This window comes from Pongo abelii, chromosome 20, assembly GCF_028885655.2.
Source record: "Pongo abelii isolate AG06213 chromosome 20, NHGRI_mPonAbe1-v2.0_pri, whole genome shotgun sequence".
NCBI classification, from domain to species: Eukaryota; Metazoa; Chordata; class Mammalia; order Primates; family Hominidae; genus Pongo; species Pongo abelii.
In genome coordinates, this window is record NC_072005.2 from 55064762 (window position 1) to 55091211 (window position 26450).

General features: G+C 51.6%; 2 protein-coding genes across 15 annotated transcripts; one reads left to right on the forward strand and one right to left on the reverse strand.

Moving 5' to 3' along the window:
• The first annotated feature begins 519 nt into the window (after positions 1-519).
• PPP1R15A (protein phosphatase 1 regulatory subunit 15A) lies at positions 520-4553 on the forward strand. The gene is made up of 3 exons (XM_009232857.4): positions 520-767; positions 1338-3401; positions 4110-4553. The coding sequence occupies exons 2-3, from the start codon at positions 1347-1349 to the stop codon at positions 4470-4472; spliced, it is 2418 nt and encodes an 805-aa protein (XP_009231132.4). The 5' UTR covers positions 520-767; positions 1338-1346; the 3' UTR covers positions 4473-4553.
• A 141-nt stretch (positions 4554-4694) lies between these two features.
• On the reverse strand, positions 4695-26416 carry TULP2 (TUB like protein 2). 14 transcript variants are annotated; one of them, XM_054540894.2, is made up of 14 exons: positions 26246-26400; positions 25936-26057; positions 25479-25511; positions 24987-25038; positions 24074-24200; positions 23012-23149; positions 22647-22748; positions 18099-18220; positions 16325-16666; positions 13866-13978; positions 12366-12480; positions 12188-12286; positions 10511-10682; positions 9447-9606 (listed from the first exon to the last, which is right to left on the reverse strand). In XM_054540894.2, exons 3-14 carry the CDS (start codon positions 25508-25510, stop codon positions 9491-9493), a joined length of 1530 nt encoding a protein of 509 aa, XP_054396869.2. In that variant the 5' UTR covers position 25511; positions 25936-26057; positions 26246-26400; the 3' UTR covers positions 9447-9490. The 14 variants fall into 14 exon arrangements, with proteins under 14 accessions (XP_063576258.1, XP_063576264.1, XP_054396869.2 ...); XM_054540892.2 differs by having other exon boundaries at positions 25936-26063; positions 26246-26397; XM_063720188.1 differs by lacking the exon at positions 9447-9606 and adding an exon at positions 4695-5000 and having other exon boundaries at positions 25936-26402.
• Positions 26417-26450: the final 34 nt, after the last annotated feature.

The following is a 26450-nucleotide window of genomic DNA, read 5'->3' on the forward strand; positions in this document are numbered from 1 at the left end:
AGGCGGGCGGATCCTCTGACGTCGGGAGTTCCAGACCAGCCTGACCAACATGGAGAAACTACGTCTCTACTAAAAAAATACAAAATTAGCCGGGCGTGGTGGCACATGCCTGTAATCCCAGATACTCGGGATGCTGAGGCAGGAGAATCGCTTGAACCCCGGAGGCGGAGGTTGCGGTGAGCCGAGATTGCCCCTTTGCATTCCAGCCTGAGCAACAAGAGCAAAACTCCGCCTCAAAATAACTAACTAAATAAATAAATAAATTGGGGTGGGAAGGCATGGGCCCTGAGCTAAGAGAGACCTGGCTCGCTGCTGAAGCAGGGCGACGCGTTTGATTGACAGTTCGCTTGTTGGCGGGGCGTGGTCACGCTCGGAAACTCCGCCGTGACGTTGCAAAGGCTGGAATCTCCGCGAGAAGTCCTGTCTTACTTCCACTTCCCACCCTTCGGGTTGAGGTCTCGAAACCCCGCCTCTTTCGTGACGTCAGCACGCCGGGCGCAGTAGGCTATAAAAGCCTAGTGGCCATTGTGTGCGCTGCTCTTATCGGTTCCCATCCCAGTTGTTGATCCTATGCAAGACGCCGCACGACCCCGCGCCCGCTTGTCGCCACTGCACTTGAGGCAGCCGGAGATACTCTGAGTTACCCGGAGCCTGACGCCCGAGGGTGAGATGAACGCGCTTGCCTCCCTAACCGTCCGGATCTGTGATCGCTTCTGGCAGACCGAGCCGGTGCTCCTGCCCCCGGGGTGACGCGCAGCCCCCCGCCGGTGAGTAAGGGGTCGGAACGCCTGGGTCCCCACGGGGCTGGGGGCCCGGATTTAGAAAGGAGAAGGGGTTGGGAGCCTGGAGTCCTGAGCCTGAGGGAGGAGGGATCTGGAAGCCAGATTCTTGGGTCCCCCGTGAAGGAATCATCTGCCAAGTGGGGGGTCGGGTCAGAATGTTTCAGTCTGCCAGGGAGGAGGGTGTGAGGGTTTGATTTGTCAATCTTCAGCAGAATGAGAGAGCTAGGGACTATGACTTTGTCCCCAAGGGAAGCAAGTAAAAGGATTTTATTCTTGGTTCTTGGGACTGGGACTTCTGCGTCTGAAGAAAGAGAGGGCTGGGGGCTTGGACCCTTGGATCTAAGGCAGAACTAGGGGCTCAGACTTCTGGCTATTGAGAGATAAGAACAGAGCCAAGGGACAGAGGTGGGCGTGGCTGAGATCAGAAAGGAATTTGGGACTCTCGCGTTGCTATTTACAATAGTTGTGTTACTATTTCCGTTGCTATGACTCATAGTCATGCCCGGATGCCATCCTCTAAATGGCCCCTAAACTTTTTTTCTCCCCCTTTTCCAGCCCAGACACATGGCCCCAGGCCAAGCACCCCATCAGGCTACCCCATGGAGGGATGCCCACCCTTTCTTCCTCTTGTCCCCAGTGATGGGCCTCCTCAGCCGGGCCTGGAGCCGCCTGAGGGGCCTGGGACCTCCAGAGCCCTGGCTGGTGGAAGCAGTAAAAGGAGCAGCTCTGGTAGAAGCTGGCCTGGAGGGAGAAGCTAGGACTCCTCTGGCAATCCCCCATACCCCTTGGGGCAGACGCCCTGAAGAGGAAGCTGAAGACAGTGGAGGCCCTGGAGAGGACAGAGAAACACTGGGGCTGAAAACCAGCAGTTCCCTTCCTGAAGCCTGGGGACTTTTGGATGATGATGATGACATGTATAGTGAGCGAGAAACAACCAGTGTCCCTAGAGGGCAGGGAAGTCAATTTGCAGATGGCCAGCGTGCTCCCCTGTCTCCCAGCCTTCTGATAAGGAGACTGCAAGGTTCTGATAAGAACCCAGGGGAGGAGAAAGCCGAGGAAGAGGGAGTTGCTGAAGAGGAGGGAGTTAACAAGTTCTCTTATCCACCATCACACCGGGAGTGTTGTCCAGCAGTGGAGGAGGAGGACGATGAAGAAGCTGTAAAGAAAGAAGCTCGCAGAGCCTCTCCTTCTGCCTTGTCTCCAGGATCCAAGCCCAGCGCTTGGGCGTCTTGCCCAGGGGAGGAAGAGAATCAAGCCACGGAGGACAAAAGAAGAACAGAAAGAAGTAAAGGAGCCAGGAAGACCTCCGTGTCCCCCCCATCTTCAGGCTCCAACCCCAAGGCCTGGGAGTATCGTTCAGGAGAGGCGTCCGAGGAGAAGGAGGAAAAGGCACACGAAGAAGCTGGGAAAGGAGAAGCTGCCCCAGGGCCGCACTCCTCAGCCCCAGCCCAGAGGCCCCAGCTCAAGTCCTGGTGGTGCCAACCCAGTGATGAAGAGGAGGGTGAGGTCAAGGCTTTGGGGGCAGCTGAGAAGGAGGGAGAAGCTGAGTATCCTCCCTGCATCCCCCCGCCAAGTGCCTTCCTGAAGGCCTGGGTGTATTGGCCAGGAGAGGACACGGAGGAAGAGGAAGATGAGGAAGAAGATAAGGACAGTGACTCTGGGTCAGATGAGGAAGAGGGAGAAGCTGAGGCTTCCTCTTCCACTCCTGCTACAGGTGTCTTCTGGAAGTCCTGGGTGTATCGACCAGGAGAGGACACGGAGGAGGAGGAAGCTGAGGAAGATGATACAGGATCAGCTGAGGATGAAAGAGAAGCTGAGATTTCCACTTCCACACCCCCTGCAAGTGCTTTCTTGAAGGCCTGGGTCTATCAGCCAGGAGAGGACACAGAGGAGGAGGAAGATGAGGACAGTGATACAGGATCAGCTGAGGATGAAAGAGAAGCTGAGACTTCTGCTTCCACACCCCCTGCAAGTGCTTTCTTGAAGGCCTGGGTCTATCAGCCAGGAGAGGACACGGAGGAGGAGGAAGCTGAGGAAGGTGATACAGGATCAGCTGAGGATGAAAGAGAAGCTGAGATTTCCACTTCCACACCCCCTGCAAGTGCTTTCTTGAAGGCCTGGGTCTATCAGCCAGGAGAGGACACAGAGGAGGAGGAAGATGAGGACAGTGATACAGGATCAGCTGAGGATGAAAGAGAAGCTGAGACTTCTGCTTCCACACCCCCTGCAAGTGCTTTCTTGAAGGCCTGGGTATATTGGCCAGGAGAGGACACGGAGGAGGAGGAAGATGAGGATGCGGATAGTGAGGATAAGGAAGATGATTCAGAAGCAGCCGTGGAAGAAGCTGAGTCAGACCCACGTCCCTCCCACCTGGACCAGAGTGCCCACTTCAGGGGCTGGGTATATCGACCTGGAAAGGAGACAGAGGAAGAGGAAGCTGCTGAGGACTGGGGAGAAGCTGAGCCCTGCCCCTTCCGAGTGGCCATCTATGTACCTGGAGAGAAGCCACCGCCTCCCTGGGCTCCTCCTAGGCTGCCCCTCCGACTGCAAAGGCGGCTCAGGCACCCAGAAACCCCTGCTCATGATCCGGACCCTGAGACTCCCCTAAAGGCCAGAAAGGTAGGTGCTGAGAGCCCAGATTCTATTTTTTTTTATTAATTGAGTCGGAGTCTTGCGCTGTCACCCAGGCTGGAGTGCAGCGGCGCGATCTTGGCTCTCTGCCAACCTCTGCCGCCGAGTTCAGGCGATTCTCGTGCCTCAGCCTCTGGAGTATCTGGGATTACAGGCGCATGACACCACGCCCCCCTAATTTTTTTTTTGTATTTTTAGTAGAGATGGGGGTTTCGCCATGTTGGCCAGGCTGGTCTCGAACTCCTGACATCACGTGATCCACCCATCTCAGCCTCCCAAAGTGCTGGGATTACAGGCGTGAGCTACCACGTCTGGCCAAGAGCCCAGATTCTTGAGTCTTAGAGAGGAAGGGGGCTGGAGGCCGAGAATCCTGGGTTCCTGTGTGTTGCAGAGGGTTGCATGTCATCTCCATGGAGAAGGCTGTGTATGCTGTCACGCAATCCCTTGTAAGAGGCCAGGCCCCTGGGGGAGGAGGGAGCAACTGTGGCTCACAGCAGCCCCAGGAAACCACCTCTGCCTTCAGTGAGTCAGATGGAGAATACCATGACAGTGACAGGCAAGTGACTAGCCAGATAGAAAGCATTTTTGTGTAATAACTAATTTTTGTTTGCTTCTCTCTCTCTCTTCCCCGCCCTCCCCATCCGGATTCCCATGGCTGTGTGCATCTCCTGCCTGTGTCCCCATGTCTGCCCACAGGTGCACTTCTCCGAGAAGGTCACTGTCCATTTCCTGGCTGTCTGGGCAGGGCCGGCCCAGGCCGCCCGCCAGGGCCCCTGGGAGCAGCTTGCTCGGGATCGCAGCCGCTTCGCACGCCGCATCGCCCGGGCCCAGGAGGAGCTGAGCCCCTGCCTCACCCCTGCTGCCCGGGCCAGAGCCTGGGCACGCCTCAGGAACCCACCTTTAGCCCCCATCCCTGCCCTCACCCAGCCCTTGCCTTCCTCCTCTGTCCCTTGGTCCCCAGTCCAGACCACGCCCTTGAGCCAAGCTGTGGCCACACCCTCCCGTTCCTCTCCTGGTGCTGCAGCTGCTCCCCTGGACCTCAGTGGGAGGCGTGGCTAAGACCAACTGGTTTGCCTATAATTAACTATTTATTTTCTCTAAGTGTGGGTTTATATAAGGAATAAAGCCTTTTGATTTGTAGCGAGCAGCGTCTGTATGTGTGTCAGAAACTGACAGCATTCTATTTACAGGTCCCTGAGGTAGCTGGGAAGAGAATAGCATAAAACAAAGCACTTCAATGGCGGATAAACTGCTTTTCCTCAAATTTGCTACCACTCATCCTGACGCTTCTTTTGAACCTAACAGTGCAGGGACCAGCCCCACAGGGTCGGTGGGCTTCTCCCTGTGTGCGGCGATGAGAGAGTGTAGAAATAAAGACACAAGACAAAGAGATCAAAGAAAAGACAGCTGGGCCCGGGGGACCACTACCACCAATGCGCGGAGACCGGTAGTGGCCCCAAATGTCTGGCTGCGCTGTTATTTATTGGATACAAAGCAAAAGGGGCAGGGTAAGGAGTGTGAGTCATCTCCAATGATAGGTAAGGTCACGTGGGTCACGTGTCCACTGGACAGGAGGCCCTTCCATGCCTGGCAGCCCAGGCAGAGAGAGAGAGGAGACAAAGAGAAAGACAGCTTACGCCATTATTTCTGCATATCAGAGACTTTTAGTACTTTCACTAATTTTGCCACTCCTATCTAGAAGGCAGAGCCGAGTGTACAGGATGGAACATGAAGGCGGACTAGGAGCGTGACCACTGAAGCACAGCATCACAGGGAGACGGTTAGGCCTCCGGATAACTGCGGGCAAACCTGACTAATGTCAGGCCCTCCACAAGAGGTGGAGGAGTAGAGTCTTCTCTAAACTCCCCCGGGGAAAGGGAGACTCCCTTTCCCGGTCTGCTAAGTAGCAGGTGTTCTTCCCTGACACTGAGGCTACCGCTAGACCACCGTCCGCTTGGCAACGGGCGTCTTCCCAGATGCTGGCGTTACCTCTAGACCAAGGAGCCCTTCTGGTGGCCCTGTCTGGGCATAACAGAAGGCTCGCACTCTTGTCTTCTGGTCACACCTCACTATGTCCCCTCAGCTCCTATCTCTGTATGGCCTGGTTTTTCCTAGGTTATGATTGTAGAGCGAGGATTATTATAATATTGGAATAAAGAGTAATTGCTACAAACTAATGATTAATGATATTCATATATAATCATCTCTAAGATCTATATCTGGTATAACTATTCTTGTTTTATATTTTATTATACTGGAACAGCTCGTGTCCTCGGTCTCTTGCCTCGGTGCCTGGGTGGCTTGCTGCCCACATAACAGCTGGTGGATTTTATAGTTTTGTTTTTTGTTTTTTTTTTTGAGACTGAGTCTCGCTCTGTTGCCCAGGCTGAAATGCAGTGGTGCGATCTCAGCTCACCACAACCTCTGCCTCCCGGGTTCAAGCGATTCTCCTGCCTCAGCCTCCCGAGTAGCTGGGACTAGAGGTGTGTGCCACCACGCCTGGCTAATTTTTGTATTTTTAGTAGAGACAGGGTTTCACTATGTTGGCCAGGCTGGTCTCGAACTCCTGACCTTGTGATCCACCTGCCTTGGCCTCCCAAAACGCTGAGATCACAGGCATGAGCCACCGCACCCGGCCTATATATTTTTGTTTGTTTGTTTGAGATGGAGTCTCGCTCTGTCACCCAGGCTGGAGTGCAGTGGCACGATCTCCACTCACTGCAACCTCCGCCTCCTGGGTTCAAGTGATTCTCCTGCCTTAGTCTCCTGAGTAGCTGGGATTACAGGCACGTGCCACCATGCCTGGCTAATTTTTGTATTTTTAGTAGAGACGGGATTTCATTATGTTGGCCAGGCTGGTCTCGAACTCCTGACCTCATGATCCACCCGCCTCGGCCTCCCAAAGTGCTGGGATTACAGGCGTGAGCCACCGCACCCAGCCCCGGCCTGTAGTTTTTCTTTGACATCTGCCTAAACTGTATTAAACTTGGGACAATTATCACCACCCCCAAGGGAGCTGGAGACTTGAGTCACAGATCCCTAAAAGGAGGCAGAATTGTCTGTGCCTTGCTTGACCATTAAGGCTCAATCTCTACAGGCCTTTACATTCTCCTCCATTGCTTTGATACCAGTAGGTGTCGAGGTCCCCAAACGTGGGTGGGGCCTCCCCCTCAGCCAGTGTCCAGGCTGTTGACACTGTCATGACAATGAATTCAAGGACGAGTTGGAAAAGAGTGAAAATACAGGATTTATTGCAAAGGGGAAAGTCCACATTCAAGAAAGGGGACTCGAGAGAATCACGTTCAAGGGGGGTTGAGGCTGCTACCGTTATGGGTTTTTTGTTTGTTTGTTTGTTTTTTAAAGATAGAGTCTTGTTCTGTCACCCAGCCCAGGCTGGAGTGTAGTGACACCATCTCAGCTCACTGCAACCTCCGCCTCCTGGGTTCAAACAATTCTCCTACCTTAGCTTCCCAAGCAACTGGGACTGCAGGCACCACCACGCCTGGCTAATTTTTTGTATTTTTAGTAGAGACAGGGTTTCTCCATGTTGGCCAGGCTGGTCTCAAACTCGGCCTCCCAAAGTGCTGGGATTACAGACGCGAGCCACCACGCCGGCCCTTTTTGGGTTTTTTTTAACCAAGGGGTAAAATACTCATGAGCATTCCTGGAAAAAGATGGAGATTTCTCAGAACTGTGGTGCCACCCATCTTTACACCAAATATGGGTGTTCATGGGACTGTCATGATGCTGGTGGGTGTGTGACTGTGTTAATGAACATATAACGAGGTCCTACGTGAAACCGAGGTCAGACCCAGTGCCATATTGGGTCTAGTCGGACTTAGCCTACTTGGCCCACGCCCTGGTTTTTCAGGATCTTATCAGCCCATAGCTTCTGTAGCTATTTCAAGTTTCCTGTTGCTGGCCTGGTCTTGTGAAACTGCTGCCTGGAATTTTCTAATCTCTTGCAACCACCCTGTATGATTGCTGTCGCAGCCTGATTTTACATTTATAAGCCCTGTGTCCATAGGCCTAGTTTCCTTATCTGTAACTGTGACTAACAATTGTACATATCTTATGGGATTTAATTCCCAAAGGAATTAAAACAATGCTCATGAAATAAATGCTATAATAGGGTAATTATTCTACATACTGTTATTATTATTATGTTTTTTTTCTGATACAGAGTCTCACTCTGTTGCCCAGGCTGGGGTGCAGGGGTGGGCTCTCGGCTCACTGCAACCTCCACCTCCCAGGTTAAAACAATTCTCCTGGCTCAGCCTCCCAAGAAGCTGGGACTACAGGTGTGTGCCACCACTTCCAGCTATTTTTTTTTTTCGATGGAGTTTCACTCTTGTTACCCAGGCTGGAGTGCAATGGCACAATCTCAGCATACCAGCAACCTCCGCCTCCTGGGTTCAAGCGATTCTCCTGCCTCAACCGCCTGAGCAGTTGGGATTACAGGCGTGAGCCATCACGCCCAGCTAATTTTTGTATTTTTAGTAGAGAAGGAGTTTCACCACGTTGGTGGTCAGGAGTTTGAGACTCCTGACCTCGTGATCCGCCCGCCTCGGTCTCCCAAAATGCTGGGATTATGGGCATGAGCCACTATGCCCACCTCTACCTCTAATTTTTAATTTTTTTTTTTTTTTTTTTTTTGAGACCGAGTCTCGCTGTGTCACCCAGGCTGGAGTGCAATGGCGTGCTCTCGGCTCACTGCAACCCCCTGGGTTCAAGCAATTCTTCTGCCTCAGCCTCCCTAGTACCTGGGATTACAGGCGTGTGCTACCACACAGGGCTAATTTTTGTATTAATCTACCTCTAGACCTTCACAGAATGCAGGCTCCTCTCATCCTCCTAAACTAATGGCCTTTCATTAGCTTTACAAAAGCAGCTTAGTTAAACTAGAAATCCTAGCACTTTGGGTGGCCGAGGTAGACGGATCACTTGAGGTCAGGGTTTTTTTTGTTTGTTTGTTTGTTTTGTTTGTTTGTTTTGAGCCAGAGTCTTGCTCTGTCACCCAGGCTGGAGTGCAATGGCAGGATCTCGGCTCACCGCAACCTCCGCCTCCCGAGTTCAAGTGATTCTCCTGCCTCAGTCTCCTGAATAGTTGGGATTATAGGGGCCCACCACCACACACGGCTAATTTTTGTATCTTTAGTAGAGACGGGGTTTCACCATGTTGGTCAGGCTGATCTCTAACTACTCGAGGTCAGGAGTTTGAGACCCCCACTCCTGCCATATAATCCTTTCATTTCCCCAAGGCAACCAAGCCTAATTCCACCTAATTTAAAACCTTTGTATGAGTGCTACCTGCTGCCTGAGGATCCCAACCCTGAGGCCTCTTGCTCAACTAGTTCCTCCTGATTCTTCAGATGTAGTGTGAAATTTTTTTTTTTTTAGGGGGGATAGAGTCGCATTCTGTTGCCCAGGCTGGAGTGCAGTGGCACGACCAGCTCACTGCAACCTCTGCTTCCCAGGTTCAAGCAATTCTCGTGCCTCGGCCACCGGAGTAGCTGGGATTACAGGCATGCGCCATCATGCCCAGCTAATTTTTGTATTTTTAGTAGAGACGAGTTTTGCTATATTGGCGAGGCTGGTCTCGAACTCCTGACCTCAAGTGATCCTTCCGCCTCGACCTCCTAAAGTGTTGGGATTCCAGGTGTGAGCCACCGCGCCTGGCATTTTTTTTTTTTTGAGACACAGTCTGGCTGGAGTGAAGTGGAGCTATCTCAGCTCACTGCAGCCTCCACCTCCCAGATTCAAGTGTTTCTCCTGCCTCAGTCTCCTGAATAGCTGGGATTACAGGTGCCTGCCACCACGCCCAGCTAATTTTTGCACTTTTAGTAATGACGGGGTTTCACATGTTGGCCAGGCTGATCTCGAACTCCTGACTTCAGGTGATGCACCGGCTTCAGCCTGCCAACATGTTGGGATTACAGGCATGAGCCACCTTGCCCGGTCAGTGTTGGTTATTAAGGTGGTGCAAAAGAAGTCATGTTGGGGCCCTTCCTCCAAATGAGGAGGCACAGAAGCTGGCAAGGGTATGGTATTTTATTGAGTTATTCAACAGCCAGCTTCTAATTGAAACGGGACAAGCAGACGCTGAAGGCCTGGAGCGGGCTAAATGGAAAGCAGAAGTCCATGGTGAATGTGTCTGGGCCCACTCGGCCGAACTGGAGCACCAGATGTTCTTCTGAGAAGTGAATCAGGAACAAAGCCTTAGCCTGACTCTCTCATCTCCCAGCTTCGAGAACTGAGACTATTTTTTTTTTTTTTTTTTTTTTTGAGACAGAGTCTTGCTCTGTCGCCCAGGCTGGAGTGCAGTGGCCTGATCTTGGCTCACTGCAACCTCTGCCTCCCAGGTTCAAGCAGTTCTTCTGCCTCAGCCTCCCAAGTAGCTGGGATTACAGGCATGTGCCAACTCGTCCGGCTAATTTTTTTTTTTTTTTTTTTTTTTTTTTTTTTGATATGGAGTCTCGCTCTGTTGCCCAGGCTGGAGTGCAGTGGCACGATCTCGGCTCACTGCAAGCTCCGCCTCCCGGGTTCACACCATTCTCCTGCCTCAGCCTCCTGATTAGCTGGGACTACAGGTGACCACCACTACGCCCGGCTAATTTTTTTTGTATTTTTAGTAGAGACGGGGTTTCACTGTGTTAGTCAGGATGGTCTCAATCTCCTGACCTCGTATCCGCCCGCCTCAGCCTTCCAAAGTGCTGGGATTACAGGTGTGAGCCACAGTGCCCGGCCTAATTTTTGTATTTTTAGTAGAGACAGGGTTTCACCATGTTGGCCAGGGTATTCTTGAACTCCTGACCTCAGATGATCCACCCGCCTCGGTCTCCCAAAGTGCTAGGATTACAGGCGTGAGCTACCGCACCAGGCCGAGAATGGAGACTTTTAAGAGGCTGAGCGGTGCCCTTACTAAGCCAGAAACCCTGAGGGTGTGTAAACTACAATTCCCAATAGGCTTTGCAATAGGGTGGCGTCTGCCCTGCCTAGAAAAACGCTCAAGTGATGATGGCAGATGTAGTTCCCTTCCGTTCACACTGTAACCCCCACCCCACCTGGCCCGGCTAAACTGGTTTCCAGGAGCTCACCGTTTTTGGGATCCACGATTTGGAAGTTCTTCACCGAAGCCCGAGTGACTCGACCATGGAAATTGAGCGTGTAGACACCGTTCTCCTTGTCCCACGACGGGGTTTTGTTGTGCAACAAAAGCAACCCTTGTTTGTCCCCACGTTGGTAACGACTCAGTAGCGACTCCTGTTCCTAGAAGGTAAAGAAGGGGCTGTAGTTTTCTCAGAGGCTTTCGAAACTCCATCCTGAACAGGGGCGACTCCATCTTGAACAGGGGCTGGGTAAAACGAGGATGAGAACTGCTGGGCTGCATTCCCAGGAGGTTAGGCACTCTTAGTCACAGGATGAGACAGGAGTTTGACAGGACTGGTATCACAATATTAGAAATGCTTGTTCCCCAGTGCCATAAAGAAATAGCACTTGAACATAAATTTAATTTCCTCAGCAAGGCCATTTTTTTACTTTCTGCAGAAAGGGTACACTCACCAGGAGTTTTGCCATGAGAGTACACCGAACAAAGGAGACAGGGTCATTTATAACCTGACGCATCCACCCTACTGCTGTGTCGGTTTCCATTGGCCGGAACGGGACCTCACATTCTGTATTTGTCCCAATTGGCTAGCAACTTAGAACTTTTTAAAAGAGGAAAAAGCAGAGTAATACAAAGTAAGGAGGAAGTAACTTGTGGAATGCTGAGAAAGGTAAAAACACCTTCAAATAAGGAAGAGGAACAGGCAATGACCTAATGCTTGCCAGGGCAAATGTTTAGGGTAAATTGTGGGAGCTAAAAACATAAAGTACACTGATTTCTTTATTACGGCTAGCAGATATTTAAGAATGTTAGCACAGGTCTTTGAATAAATTTTTCTTGTAAGAGAACTTACTGCCGAGCACGGTGGTTCACGCCTGTAATCCCAGCACTTTGGGAGGCCGAGGCGGGTGAATCACGAGGTCAGGAGATCGAGACCATCCTGACTAACACAATGAAACCCCGTCTCTACTAAAAATATAAAAAATTAGATGGGCATGGTAGCGGGCGCCTGTAGTCCCAGCTACTCAGGAGACTGAGGCAGGAGAATGGCGTGAACCGGGGAGGCCAAGCTTGCAGTGAGCCGAGATCGCACCACTGCACTCCAGCCTGGGCAACGGAGCGAGACTCCATCTCAAAAAAAAAAAAGAAAGAAACAGAGAGTCTAAGAGAGGCAGGAACCCTCAGTTCCAAGAATTGCCCACTCCTTTCCCGGAAAATTCATGAATAATCTACCTCGTTTAGCATATAATCAAGAAATAACCATAAAAATAGCCAACCAGCTGGCCTCAAGGCTGCTTTGCCTATGGAGTAGCCATTCTTTTATTTCTTCTCTAATAAACTTGCTTTCACTTGACTCTACAGATTGGCCCCAAATTCTTTCTTGCCTAAGATCCAAGAACCCTCTCTTGGAGTCTGGATCAGACCCCTTTTTGGTAAGTTTGTTAACCTACCACCAACCCTTTTTTCTCCGGATGCAAATGTTTTGAGTCTCTAGTCTTTTACTCCCTGAGACATGGAAGTCTAACAAAGTCCTTCAAGCTTCATGTGACACCTGCAACCCACTGGCCTCCTCTTCCTCCTCTTCTTCTTCCTCCTCTGGGATCTAGGAGGACCGGCCCCAGCCCCTTCTCCATTGACCCAGAGATTCCTGACGTCAGAGACTCACATTTAGTGGCTGGACATTGATTCTCTGGTTCTGGCTGTTGGTTCCTGGGAGAATCACCGTCATTTTCCGAGGCCCCAGGTATCCTAAGACGTTGGGTTCCTGGGAGTATTATATTCCAGTTGGCCTGGTTCCTTCTTCCGACCATCCTACCCCATTCTCTCATTCCCAGGACACTCACATAACACACAGCCCCCAGCTCCCGTCTGATCCGGGCAGTATTCCTGATTAAATGCTCCCGGTCAGGATTCACCCCATTGTCAAAGATGGTGAACTTGGTGCTGAAGACATTGGATCTGCTCCAGGAAGGGAATGGATAGAATAAAAATACTAAGTGTTATTCTTTGAGTAAGTGTCACTCATCGCATTGACTCTTCCCATCAATCCCCTATGTCTAAGACTATGTCCGAATGTCTAAGAATCACGTTCCTGGCTGGGCACAAGGGCTCACACCTGTAATCCCAGCACTCCAGGAGGCAGAGGCAGGAGGACAGCTCGAGCCTGGGCAAAATGGCAAAACTCCTTCTCTACAAAAAATAGAAAAATTAGTCGAGCGTGGCAGTTTGTGTCTGTGGTCCCAGCTCTCAAGAGGCTGAGGTGGGAGGATCACCTGAGCCGCAGAGGTCAAGGCTGCAATGAGCTGTGATCTTGCCACTGCACTCCAGCCTGGGTGACAGAATGAAACCCTGTCTCTAAATAAATACATAAATAAATAAAAATAAATAATTAAATAAATGAGGCCGGGTACGGTGGCTCACATCTGTAATCCCAGCACTTTGGGTGGATCATCTGTGGTTGGGAGTTCAAGGCCAGCCTGACAGACATGGAGAAACCCTGTCTCTACTAAAAATACAAAATTAGCCAGGCATGGTGGTGGGCGCCTGTAATCCCAGCTACTCAGGAGGCTGAGGCAGGAGAATTGCTTGAACCCGGGAGGCGGAAATTGTAGTGAGCCGAGATTACGCCATCGCACTCCAGCCTGGGCAACAAAAGTGAAACTCTGTCTCAATAATAATAATAATAATTAAATAAACGAAACAACCATGTTTCCAGCATCCATGGTCCCAGGCCCCCTCATTTCTTGGGTGAGCCATGTACTTTATGCAGCCTCCCTATTTTATTTAAAGGGCCCTTTAGGAACCCTGTTTTTTGTTTTTTGTTTTTTGTTTTCTGTTGCCCAAGCTGGAGTGCAGTGGCTCAATCTCAGCTTACCAAAACCTCTGCCTCCTGGGTTCAAGTGATTCTCCTGCATCAGCCTCCCAAGTAGCTGGGATTACAGGTGCACGCCACTATGCCTGGCTAATTTTTGTATTTTTGGTAGAGACGGGGTTTCACCATGTTGGCCAGGCTGGTCTCAAGCTCCTGACCACAAGTGATCCTCCCGCCTCTGCCTCCCAAAGTGCTGGGATTATAGGCATGAGCCACCGCGCCACTCCCTCTTCCTTTTTGGATGCAATAATTCACACATTCCAGGCCTCTTTTCTCACAGAAAGTTAGGAGTCCCAGTCCCTTGCCTCTCAAGGAGTCAAATGCCTTAAATGCCAGCCTATGTTCCAAACCCTTCAGTTCTTCTGGTCCCTGAGCAGGTGGAAGGTGCTCTGTGGCCTGCTGGGAAATGGAATCCCCTGGTCCCCAAGCTCCCTGCTACCTGCTCCTCACCACATGTCAGAGCTCTGCCCACCTGACTTTGCCCACGAAATTGTCCCCATCCCGAGATAGGTGTGAAGGATCCAGGGAGATGAGGTAATTAGAAGTTTTGCTCCTTCTTCTCTTTCGCCCAGCCAGGAGGAAGTGCTATGGATGAGAGGAACAGTCCATTAGAATGGACTTCTAGATGCTGGGTGTGGTGGCTCATGCCTGTAATCCCTGCACTTTGGGAGGCTGAGGCAGGCAGATCACTTGAGGTCAGGAGTTCGAGACCAGCCTGGCCAACATGGTGAAACACTGTCTCTACTAAAAATAAAAAAAGTTAGCCAGGCGTGGTAGTGCGTGCCTGTAATCCCAGCTAGTAGGGAGGCTAAGGCAGGAGAATTGCTTGAACCCAGGGGGCAGAGGTTGCAGTGAGCTGAGATCGCACCACTGCACTCCAGCCTGGGCAATGGAGCGAGACTCCATCTCAAAACAAAAATAAATAAAAAAAAAAAAAAAAAAAAAGAATGGACTTCTGGTAGCTGGTTAGAGCCAGGGGTCTAAAGACAAGGAAACGTCATGTCCCATGATAGAGGAGCCAGTCATGGCACAACAAGCTTCTCAAGACTTACTGGGAGGCCAGGCGCGGTGGCTCACGCCTGTAATCCCAGCACTTTGGGAGGCCAAGGCGGGTGGATCACGAGGTCAGGAGATCAAGACCATCCTGGCTAACATGGTGAAACCCCATCTCTACTAAAAATACAAAAAATTAGCCAGGCGTGGTGGTGGGCGCCTATAGTCCCAGCTACTCAGAAGGCTGAGGCAGGAGAATAGCGTGAACCCGGGAGGTGGAGCTTGCAGTGAGCCAAGATCGTGCCACTGCACTGGGCGACAGAGCAAGACTCCGTCTCAAAAAAAAAAAAAAAAAAAAAGACTTACTGGGAAATGGGGTTCTCACTGAGGGAAGCCATCAGCTGGGTCCTGAATGGAATCTTCCTGTCTTAATATCTCCTCCTTATTCCTTCTGCCTATGGGTCCAGAGTTGAAGCTTAGCCCAGAAAGGGTCTGGCTTTGGAGAATGGGAAGCACCCTCGCTTGCAATATTGCAGCAGGACTTTGGTAGGCGTTTCACCGAGAAAAATGGGTTTGGCTCTGAGTAGGGCAAAAAACCTCTTTCTAGGGGGAGAGAGGATACCCTGAGGAGAGGAGACCATACTTGCAGGATAAAGGCCAGAAAGACTAGATTGAGAGAAGTGGGGCTTGGATCTGGAAAGACAAATTTGTGAGGGGAGGGTCCTGGTTGCTGGGGGCAGGATTTATCTCAGGATTGGGTGTGGCCTGATAGCTTATAGCAAGGAAGGCTCAGTGAGGGAGGGTCCAGACTTTTTTTTTTTTTTTTTTGACACGAGATCTCCACCTCCTGGACTCAAGCCATTTCCTGCCTCAGCCTCCCAAGTAGCTGAGACTACAGGTGGGCACCACCAGGCCTGCCTAATTTTTTTTTTTCTTGTAGAAACAGGGTTCTACCATGCTGCCCAAGCTGATCTGGAGCTTGTCAGCTCAAACGATCCACCTGCCTTGGCCTCCAAAATGCTGAGATCACAAGCATGAACCACCGTGCCTGGCCTTTTTTTTTTTTTTTTGAGATGGAGTTTCGCTCTTTCGCCCAGGCTGGATTGCAGTGGTGTGAGATCTCAGCTCATTGCAACCTCTGCCTTCAAGTTTCAAGCGTTCTCCTGCCTCAGCCTCCTGAGTAGCTGGGATTACAGGCGCCCACCACCACGCCTGGCTAATTTTTGTATTTTTTAGTAAAGACGAGGTTTCGCCTTGTTGGCCAGGCTGGCATCGAACTCCTGACCTTGTGATCTGCGTGCCTCGGCCTCCCAAAGTGCTAGGATTACAAGTGTGAGCCACCGCGCCCAGCCCTTTTTTTTTTTTCGCAGAGTCTAACTCTGTCGCCCAGGCTGGAGTGCAGTAGCATGATCACGTCTCACTGCAGCCTTGAACTCCCAGGCTCAAGCAATCCTCTCACCTCAGCCTCCCGAGTAGCTTGGACTACAGGCACATACCACCACACCCGACCAATTTTGTATTTTTTGTAGAGACGGGGTTTTGCCATGTTGTCCAGGCTGGTCTTTTTTGTGTTTGTTGGTTGGTTTTGCTTTTTGAAATGGAGTCTTGCTCTGTCGCCTAGGCTGGAGTGCAGTGATGTGATCTCGGCTCACTGCAACCTCCACCTCCCAGGTTCAAGCGATTCTCCTGTTTCAGCCTCCTGAGTAGCTGGGACTACAGGCGCCCGCCACCACGCCCGGCTAATTTTTGTATTTTTAGTGGAGACGGGGTTTCACCATATTGGTCAGGCTGGTCTTGAACTCCGGACTTCAGGTGATCCACCTGCTTCAGCCTCCCAAAGTGCTGGGATTACAGGCGTGAGCCACTGCGCCCAGCCGCAGGCTGGTCTTGACCTAGCTCAGAAAAGAGTGGGATTTTGCCTGGGAGGTGGGGGCTTACTCTCAAGGCTGTTGGGCCGGCTGACTGCACCTTCAGGCTGTCAGAGGTCTCCAGGTAGAGGTAGTAGAGGGGAAACAAGCCCTTGTCCACGCCGCGCTTGTCACGGGTGAGGTAGCACTGCATCATGGTGCCCGGGAGCACTGGCCGCAGCACGTAGGCTTCCATGTCCTCCTCCAGCCCAGGGCAGGGGGAGCGGATTGCCAAGGAGGCTTCGTGCCTCATATGGTCGCTGTCCGTGCCACCCTCGCCTTTCAGGGCCTTGGACAACTCTTCGTTGGTTGCTGCTGAGGAGTTCGTCCCTGTAGACTCCGAGGCCTCTCTCTTCTTTTCCAAGTCTTCTTCCTAGCCCAGGCACCACATTTAAAGTCGAGGGACAACCGCCCCCCGCCCCCCAGCCTTGCTCACTACTGATTGGCCATCCCAGCCCCAGGGTCCCGCCCTTGCCCATCCACATTTTCTGCTTATTGGTCAAAAATCTCATCCAGTCCACCCAGTCACGCCCTCCTCTGTTGACTGGCCAGTCTATTCGCTTTCCTCGGCAGCCACACGCATTCCACCTGCTGATTGGAAAATTCCTTTTTGAAAGCAAGGCCCATTCCGTTAAAATGGCTGTTAGTTTGATCTAGATAACATAATACAGCCCAGATCTACCCTCAAGAGAAATCATCTACTGCGCTTTCACCAACACCAAAGTGAGTGCCAATTGGCCCTTTTCTTTTATTTTTTGAGACGGAGTTTCGCTCTGTCGCCCAGGCTGGAGTGCAGTGGCTCGATCTCGGTTCACTGCAACCTCCGCCTCCCAGGTTCAAGCAATTCTCCTGCCTCAGCCTCCCAAGTAGCTAGGATTACAGGCTTGCGCCACCATGCCCGGCTAATTTTTGTACTTTTAGTAGAGACGGGGCTTCACCAAGTTGGCCAAGCTGGTCTGGAACTCCTGACCTCAGGTGATCTGCCTGCCTCGGCCTTCCAAAGTGCTGGGATTACAGGCGTGAGTCACCGTTCCTGGCCTGCAATTGGCCCTTTTCGATCACTGTTCTGCCGTTTCTGAAGCTCGCTGTCTTTCCATGGCTGCACCTTTTTTTTTTTTTTCTGGACAGTCTCACTCTGTCTCCCGGGCTGGAGTGCAATCTCAGCTCACTGCACCCTCCGCCTCCCAGGTTCAAGTGATTCTCCTGCCTCAGCCTCCTGAGTAGTTGGGATTACTGGCGTGTGCCACCACACCTGGCTAATTTTTGTATTTTACCAGAGACAGAGTTTCACCACGTTGGCCAGGCTGGTCCCGAACTCCTGACCTCAAGTGATCTGCCCACCTCAGCCTCCCAAAGCGCTGGGATTACAGGCGTGAGCCACCGCGCCATAAGCTGTATTTTAATGGCCATGTCCATGTCAAGTCAAATCCTCTGATTTGATGAATGGTACACACACACACACACACACACGCACACGCGCGCACACACACGAGTCTCTGCTAGCTTAATCACCACCAGGAAAAAGAGCTTCTGATTGGGCGGCAGAATTTTAGCCCCACTCTCACCAGAGGTCCGAGGCTAGCCCTCTTCTTCCAATATCCTGAGTGATTGTGCATTTTCCTACCTTTTTTTTTTTTTTTAATTATTATTATGCTTTAAGTTTTAGGGTACATGTGCACAATGTGCAGGTTAGTTACATATGTATACATGTGCCATGCTGGTGTGCTACACCCATTAACTCGTCATTTAGCATTAGGTATATCTCTTAATGCTATCCCTCCCCCCTCCCCCCAGCATTTTCCTACCTTTTGGAAGGCCAAGTTCTCATATACCCAGTCACCATCCATTCCAGGGTTTGGTCCCATATTGGGTGACTTGTGTGCATCTCCGACATCCTGGGAGTCACTCTCACCCTCTGCATGGGTCCCTAAAGAATGAAAGAAGCCTGGACTAAGCTCAGGACAGCTGGATCCCAGGAGTGTGGGACACCATTATCAGTGCTAGCCAGAGAAGGCCAGAACTCCTGGGTTCTCAGTCCCTACTCATTACTCAGCGCCCTCACTTGCAACATCCTCCTCCTCCTCCAGGTGCACGGAAGTCTACAAGGGCCAGAGTTTCTGATTACCCTGGATCTAAGGACAGGGAGGGGTTAGGGTCTTTCCTTTTCCTTATCTCAGACAAAGCATCACAGAGACTGAAGATGGGGGGATGGAGTTTGGGGTGATAATAATTCTGTCATTGAAATCATTGGCCATCTCATGAAAATAAAAGGAAATGTCACCACAATGGAATATTATAAGGGAATAAAAAGGAATGAAGTACTGATAATACTACCACACGGATAAACCTTAAAATTTTATGGCCGGGCGCGGTGGCTCACGCCTGTAATCCCAGCAATTTGGGCGGCCGAGGTGGGCAGATCACGAGGTCAGGAGATCGAGACCATCCTGGCAAACACGGTGAAACCCCGTCTCTACTAAAAATACAAAAAAAAAAAAAAAAAATTAACCGGGCGTGGTGGCGGGCGCCTGTAGTCCCAGCTACCTGGGAGGCTGAGGCAGGAGATGGTGTGAACCCGGGAGGCGGAGCTTGCAGTGAGCCGAGATCGCGCCACTGCACTCCAGCCTGGGCAACAGGGCGAGACTCTGTCTCAAACAAACAAACAAACAAAAATTTGTTAGGTGGGCCAGGGGCGGTGGCTCATGCCTGTAATCCCAGCACTTTGGGAGGCGGAGGTGGGCGGATCACAAGGTCAGTAGTTCAAAATCAGCCTGGCCAACATAGTGAAACCGGTCTCTACTAAAAATACAAAATTAGCAGGGCATGGCAGCGCGCACCTGCAGTTCCAGCTACTCGGGAGGCTGAGGCAGGAGAATCGCTTAAACCCAGCAGGCAGAGGTTGCAGTGAGCCGAGATCGTGCCACTGCACTCCAGCCTGAAGGGGGCCTGCCCCTTCACACCCGTGGGTATTTCTCGCAAGGTGGAGACGAGGGGCTGAGAGAAGAAAGAAGACACAGAGACAAAGTATAGAGGAAGAAAAGTGGGCCCAGGGGACCGGTGCTCAGCAAGGTGCACCAGCGCTGGTCTCTGAGTTCCCTCAGTATTTATTGATCACTATCTTTACTATCTGGGTGAGGGGAATGCGGTGTGACTATAGGGTGATGGTGGGGAGGGGGTCAGCAGGAAAACATCTGAACAAAAACTCTGTGTCATAAATAAGTTTAAGGAAAGGTGCTGTGCCTGGATGTGCATATAGGCTGGATTTATGTTTAACTTTACATAAACATCCCAGTGCAGTAAAGAGCAGTATTGCCGCCATGATGTCTTGCCTCCAGCCATAAGGTGGTTTTCTCCTATCTCAGAATAGAATGTATGGTCGGTTTTACACTGAGTCATTCCATTTCCAGAGATGTGCAGGAGACAGATGCCTCCTTATCTTAACCGCATAGAGGCCTTTCTCTTTCACTAATCCTCCTCAGCACAGACCCTTTACGGGTGTCGGGCTGGGGGACGGTCAGGTCTTTCCCTTCCCACGAGGCCATATCTCAGGCTCAGTGGAGGGAATCCTGGACAATACCCAGGCTTTCTTGCGCAGGGGTCCCTGCAGCCTTCCACAGTGTATTATGTCTCTGGTTAACAGAGAATGGAGAATGGCAATGACCTTCCACAAAGCATACTGCCTGCAAAACCATTTTTACCAAAGCACATCCCACACAGCCCTAAATCCCTTAAACCTTGAGTCAATACAACACATGTTTCTGTGAGCACAGGGTTGGGACAAGAGTTACAGATTAACAGCATCTCAAAGCAGAACAGTTTTTCCTTTTTTCTTTTTTTTGGGGGGGACGGAGTCTTGCTCTGTCGCCCAGGCTGGAGTGCAGTGGCGCGATCTCAGCTCACTGCAAGCTCCGCCTCCCGGGTTCACGCCGTTTTCCTGCCTCAGCCTCCCGAATAGCTGGGACTACAGGCGCCCACCACCGTGACCGGCTAATTTTTTGTATTTTCAGTAGAGACGGGGTTTCACTGTGGTCTCGATCTCCTGACCTCGTGATCCGCCCGCCTCAGCCTACCAAAGTGCTGGGATTACAGGTGTGAGCCACCGTGCCCGGCCAGCAGAACAGTTTTTCTTAGTACAGATCAAAATGGAGTTTCTTATGTCTTCCTCTTTCTACATAGACAAAGTAACGATCTGATCTCTCTTTCTTTTCCCCACACAGCCTAGGTGACAGAGTGAGACTCCGTCTCAAAAAAAAAAAAAAATTGTTAGGTGAATGAGGTGAATGAAGACACATGGTGGCTTGCACCCGTAATCCCAGCACTTTGGGAAGCCAAGGTGAGAGGATCACTTGAGCCCAGGAGTTCAAGACCAGCCTAGGCAACATAGTGACACACCATCTCAAAGAAAAAGAGGCCAGGTGCAGTAGTTCACGCCTGTAATCCCAGCATTTTGGGAGGCTGAGGCAGGCAGATCACAAGTTCAGGAATTTGAGACCAGCTGTGCCAACATGGTGAAACCCCGTCTCTACTAAAAAACACAAAAAATTAGCCGGGCGTGGTGGCACGTGCCTGTAACCCCAGCTACTCGGGAGGCTGAGGCAGGAGAATCGCTTGAACCCAGGAGGCAGAGGTTGCAGCGAGCCGAGATCGCACCATTGCATTCCAGCCTGGGAGACAGAGCAAAACTCTGTCTCAAGAAAAAAAAAAAAGGAATTGAAGAAAGAAGCCACATACAAAAGACCACATAAGTATATGATTCCATTTGTGTGAAATGTACAGAATAGCCAAATCTAAGAAGACAATGGAGATTGGTGGTTGCCAAGGGCTGGGGTAAATGGAAAAGAGGTGACTGCTAATTGATGCACTATTTCTTTCTTTCTTTCTTTCTTTTTTTTCTTGAGACAAAGTCTCGCTCTTTCACCCTGGCTTGAATGCAGTGGCCTGATCTCAGTTTACTGCAACCTCTGTCTCCTGGGTTCAAGCAATTCTTCCACATCAGCCTCCCCAGCAGCTAGGATTACAGGTGCCTGCCACCACGCCCAGCTAATTTTTGTATTTTTAGTAGAGACTGTCTTTCACCATGTTGACCAGACTGGTCTTGAACTCCTGACCTCAGGTGATCCACCCACCTTGGCCTCCCAAAGTGCTGGGATTACAGGCGTGAGCCACTGCGCCCAGCCATGATGCAGGATCTCTATCTGGGGTGATACAATGTTCTAAAATTGAGTGTGGTGACAGTTGCAGAATTATGTAAATATAGTTAGCTTCCCATATCCTACAGGCTCCCGTATCCCACATTCCCCACTGCTGACCCAAAATATTCAGGAAAAAAACTGAAAAACAACAAGACGACAATAAATAACAGAACCAATTTTTTTTCTTTGAGACAGAGTATTGCTCTGTCACCCAGGCTGGAGTACAGTGGCATGATCTCAGCTCAGTGCAACCTTGGCCTCCTGGGTTCAAGCGACTCTCTTGCCTTGGCCTCCAGAGTATCTGGGATTACAAGCCTGCACCCCCTTGCCTGGCTAATTTTTGTATTTTTAGTACAGACATGGTTTCGTCATGTTGGCCAGGCTGGTCTCAAATTCCTGGACTCAAGTGACCAACCAGCCTCAGCCTCCCAAAGTGCTGGAATTACAGGCACTTTATTTTTAAAATTTTAAAAATTTATTTTAAAAAATTTTTAAAAATAAAGTATAACAGCTATTTACGGGCCAGGCGTGATGGTTTATGCCTGTATTCCCAGCACTTTGGGAGGCTGAGGTGGGTGGATCACGAGGTCAGGAGTTTAAGACCAGTCCGGCCAGCATGGTGAAACCCCGTCTTTACTAAAAATACAAAAATTAGCTGGACGTGGTGGTGTGCACCTGTAGTCCCAGCTACTTGGGAGGCTGAGGCAGGAGAATAGCTTGAACCTGGGAGGCAGAGGTTGCAGTGAGCCAAGATCAGGCCACTGCACTCCAGCCTAGGCGACAGAGTGAGACTCCCTCCCAACAACAACAGCAACAAATATTTACATTGCATTTATACTGTATTAGGTATTATAAGTTATCTAGAGATGACTTACAGTATATGGGGGGATGTTCATAGTTTATATGCAAATTTTACACCATTTTATATAAGGGACTTTGGCATCTGCGGATCTTGGTATCTGTGGGGTTCCTGGGACACGTCACCTGCAGATACCGAGGGGCGACCGTGTTCGTACTGGAAACCACGGAACTGTAAACTTTAAATGGGTGACTTGTATGGTATGTGAATTATACTTCAGTGAAGCTGCTACGTAAGAAAGGGGAAGATTTGCTGCGTGAACCAGGAGATCCCAGGTTTCACCCCAATGTCCCCTAAATTACCAGGTCGTTGGCAGGCTTGCCAACCCTTGCGTCGGATTCTCGGAGACTGTTTAAAAGGTGGGGGAGAGACGGAACCATTCTCCACGGAGACTTCCTTCAATTCTGCATCGGAATTGTCTGGGAGTCAGGTTAAGAAAGGGGACCGGAGACGGAGATTCCTGAACACTGAGTGAGGAAGGAGGGGAGAGTTGGATTTCTGGATGCTGCAGGAGGAGGCGGCTCAGGGCCTGAACTCCTTGGTGTGAGGAAGGAGTGGGTGTCCTGAGCTCCTGAGTATTTTGGACAGATGGATTGAGGCCCCAGACTCCTGGGTTTTAATGGGGACGGAGTTCTGGGGTCTAGGAGGTCGAAGGACTCGCAAATACCTGCTTCTGTCCGCGGTGTCGGGAGGCCGTGCTCGCCCCTGCTGTCTCCACCACTGCTCACGGTGCCCAGGGCACTGTGGATACCAGAGGGCAGATGTGCCTCTGACACTTTCTTCCGGAGGAAAGGGTTCCCAAGGCCTGGGAGAAGGTGCAGCGAGCCCATGAAAAAGATCTACAAATTCCGGTCCTCAATCAAAATCCACCCTGTCACTGGGCTTCCAGATATCACTCCCGCCGGGCGCCGTGGCTCACGCCTGTAATCCCAGCACTTTGGGAGGCCGAGGCAGGCGGATCACCTGAGGTCGGGAGTTCGAGACCAGCCTGACCAACATGGAGAAACACCGTCTCTACTAAAAACACAAAATTAGCGGGGCATGGTGGCGCATGCCTGTAATCCCAGCTACTCGGGAGGCTGAGGCAGGAGAATCGCTTGAACCCGGGAGACGGAGGTTGCGGTGAGCCGAGATCCCGCCATTGTACTCCAGCTTTGGCAACAAGAGCTAAACTCCGTCTCAAAAAAGAAAAAAAACATCACCCGTTTCGCGGACCACCCAAACCTTGAGACCCAGGTCTCAAACTGCATCCTAAGGCTCAGACAAGCACAGCCCTGCCGCTGGATTGTTGCGGGCTCCGCAAGTAAACAATCTAGCGCCAGGCTCTCGTAACGAGACCACGTCCCCCCCCGGACCCCTAGACCCCGTTTCCGCAATCCTGGGGTTGGGGTGGGGGTCCCGGCTTTCCCAGGCCCCACCACCGAGCTCTGCCAAGCCCAATCATCACATTCTCTTGCCCGTTTCCCCTGCTAGTTGTACCATCCCCGCCCCTGCGCTCTGTAGCCCCGCCCCGAACCCCTCCCTCACAGGTCCTGCCGCGGGGGCCCCCACAAGCCTCTCCCCTGGGCGCCCACAGGCCCAGTTCTAAAGCTCTCCTGGGCCAAGGCCCGCCCCCATCCACTACCAAGTCCCCACCCTAAGGCTCCACCCCTTCATCCACTAGGCCCCGCCCACAGACTCCCACAGGCCCCTCCCCTCCAGGCGAACGCCCCCAGGGGCCTTTGGTCACCTCTGTCACCTAAAAGACGCTCCTCCCGCAGACAAGAGCGCCAAAGCCACAGGGAAGCGTCGGGATTGGCCTGAACCATGAGGAGCTCCTGGCGCTTCTGTCGCTGCTTCTTTTCAAACAGCCGCCGCTGGGGAAATGGGAGAGGTGGGTGTCGGGGCAGGAACCAGATGGGAAGACAGAAGTGAGATGGGGCCTGGGGCAAGGGCTCGCATCGGCGCGAGAGTTCGTGAATCCCTTCCTCCACTGGGGCCCAGATGTCCAGGCCCTCAGTTCTTCAGTTGCTCTTCCCTCATTCCACCCTTGGACTCAGATCCAAGAGTCCTGACACCCTGTCCTCTCATCCCCCAGGACCCAGGAGTCCTGCCTTCTAGAAGCCTTGTTCCTTAGAAATTCATCACAAGGGTTTGTTTGCTTCTTTAGGACCCCCAATTCCTGTTTTCTTTTCTTTTTCCTTTCTTTTTTTTTTTTTCTTTTTGAGACAGAGTCTGGCTCTATCGCCCAGGCTGGAGTGCAGTACCACGATCTGCACTCACTGCAGCCTCTGCCTCCCGGATTCAAACGATTCTCCTGCCTCAGCCTCCCGAGTAGCTGGGATTACAGGCACCTGCCACCACACCCGGCTAATTTTTTTGTGTATTAGTAGAGACGGGGTTTCGCCATGTTGGCCAGGCTTGTCTTGAACTCCTGACCTCAAGTGATCTGCCCACCTTAGCATCCCAAAGTGCTGTGATTACAGCCGTGAGCTGCCCTGCCCGGCCCCAAATTCCTATTTTCTCATTTCTCAGTGGGAAAACTCAAGGATGAGAGACAGCCAACACGGGCCAGGAGTCCTAGAGCAAGACCTGTTGGAGAGGCCCCTGGGGAGGCACAGAAGGTGGAAGAGTTGGAGTGGTGAGATTCCTGGGCACAATACCTGCTGTTCCAGCTTCTGCAGCCTCATAGCAGCGAGCTCATGCGCCAGGATGCTGAGAAAGACGCAGGCCCATGGTGACAGTGCACAGGGAACCTCGGTTGCCCAAGAGAGCCCCTCCCTCCCCCATCCTGCCCTTATCTCAGCTTGGGTTCTGGGCACCTGTGAGGTCACAGAAGGTGCAGAACCTGAGCCTGCTCCACCAGTTATAGGGCCCTTTCTTCTGGCACTGGCCCGCAGAAGCCGGGACCCAGAGATCCCAGGTCCCTCCTGTCTCAGGATTCAGGAGTCTGGGGCCCCCAACCCGTTCTCTTTCAGACCCAGAAGTCTGCACCCTAGACCCGTCCCTTTAGGACACAGGAGTCCAGGTCCCCAGCCCCTTCCTGCAAGGCCGATGGTGCTGAACTTGCAAACATGGTTATGAGGCCAGAGCTGAGTGCACGGGGTCCCCAGCCCTTTCCACCTCCACCCCTACTCATCTGTTTCCCTACTCACTCTCTCATCAATGTGTCATTATCCCGAGACATTCTGCAGAAGCAAGAATGAGGAGTCAGGATCAGAACCAACATCCCAATGGATCCTGCCCACCAGCACCTAATCCTTTATTTATTGCTTTATTGCTTTATTTATTTATTTATTTATTTATTTATTTATGTATTTAGAGACAGCCTAGCCTCGCTCTGTTGCCCAGGCTGCAGTGCAGTGGCACCATCTCGGCCACTGCAACCTCCACCTCCTGGGTTCAAGCGATTCTCCTGCCTCAGCCTCCCGAGTAGCTGGGACTATAGGTGTCCGCTATTATGCCTAATTTTTTTGTATTTTAGTAGATACCGGTTTTCACTATGTTGGCCAGGCTGGTGTCCGACTCCTGACCTCAGGTGATCCGCCCGCCTTGGCCTTCTAAAGTGCTAGGATTACAGGCATGAGCCACAGTGCGCAGCCTGATCCTTACCTTTAAATTTGCTCCCGGGCCCAGGCAGCCCGAATCCCAGCACCCACTCCTGTCGGGATCCAGTAGCCTGTTTCCAGCTTCCCACGCGGGTCGGCAAGTCCGCTTCTCTCTCCCCCAAATATCTAATTCTCCAGCACCCAGGCATCAGAACTCAGGACTGTGTACTTCAAACACCCAGCCCCCAGCGGCCTAGAACTCCACCGCCCACCTGCCTGGGATCGGGAGACCTGTTCTCCTCACCAGGTGCCTGGAGAGGCTGCTCACATTGATGCCTCGGTACCTTGCCTCTCTGGCCAATCTCTAAACATACCTGATCCTCTCTTTGGAAGCTGGGGACCTAATTTCGGGATATCTGCGAAATAGGGAGGAGAAGAAAGAGGGCTCAGAGGGAGGGAGGATTCCCCCTGGGATCTGACCCAGTCCACTCCCTTCTGACCCTCCACTCTCCACTTCCAACAAAGTAACGAGCTCGGTCACTGATGCAGCCAAGCAACCCTGCTCCGGGGGTTCTGAAC

Coding starts and splice junctions, on each gene's coding strand:
- PPP1R15A (XM_009232857.4), top strand. CDS start 1,347: ATGGCCCCAGGCCAAGCACCCCATCAGGCTACCCCATGGAGGGATGCC. Junction 3,402..4,109: donor CTCCCCTAAAGGCCAGAAAG/GTAGGTGCTGAG, acceptor GTCTGCCCACAG/GTGCACTTCTCCGAGAAGGT.
- TULP2 (XM_054540893.2), bottom strand. CDS start 25,510: ATGTCTCGGGATAATGACACATTGATGAGAGA. Junction 12,287..12,365: donor AGCTGGGGGCTGTGTGTTAT/GTGAGTGTCCTG, acceptor TAATACTCCCAG/GAACCCAACGTCTTAGGATA. Junction 10,683..12,187: donor TCAATGTCCAGCCACTAAAT/GTGAGTCTCTGA, acceptor TTTACCTTCTAG/GAACAGGAGTCGCTACTGAG.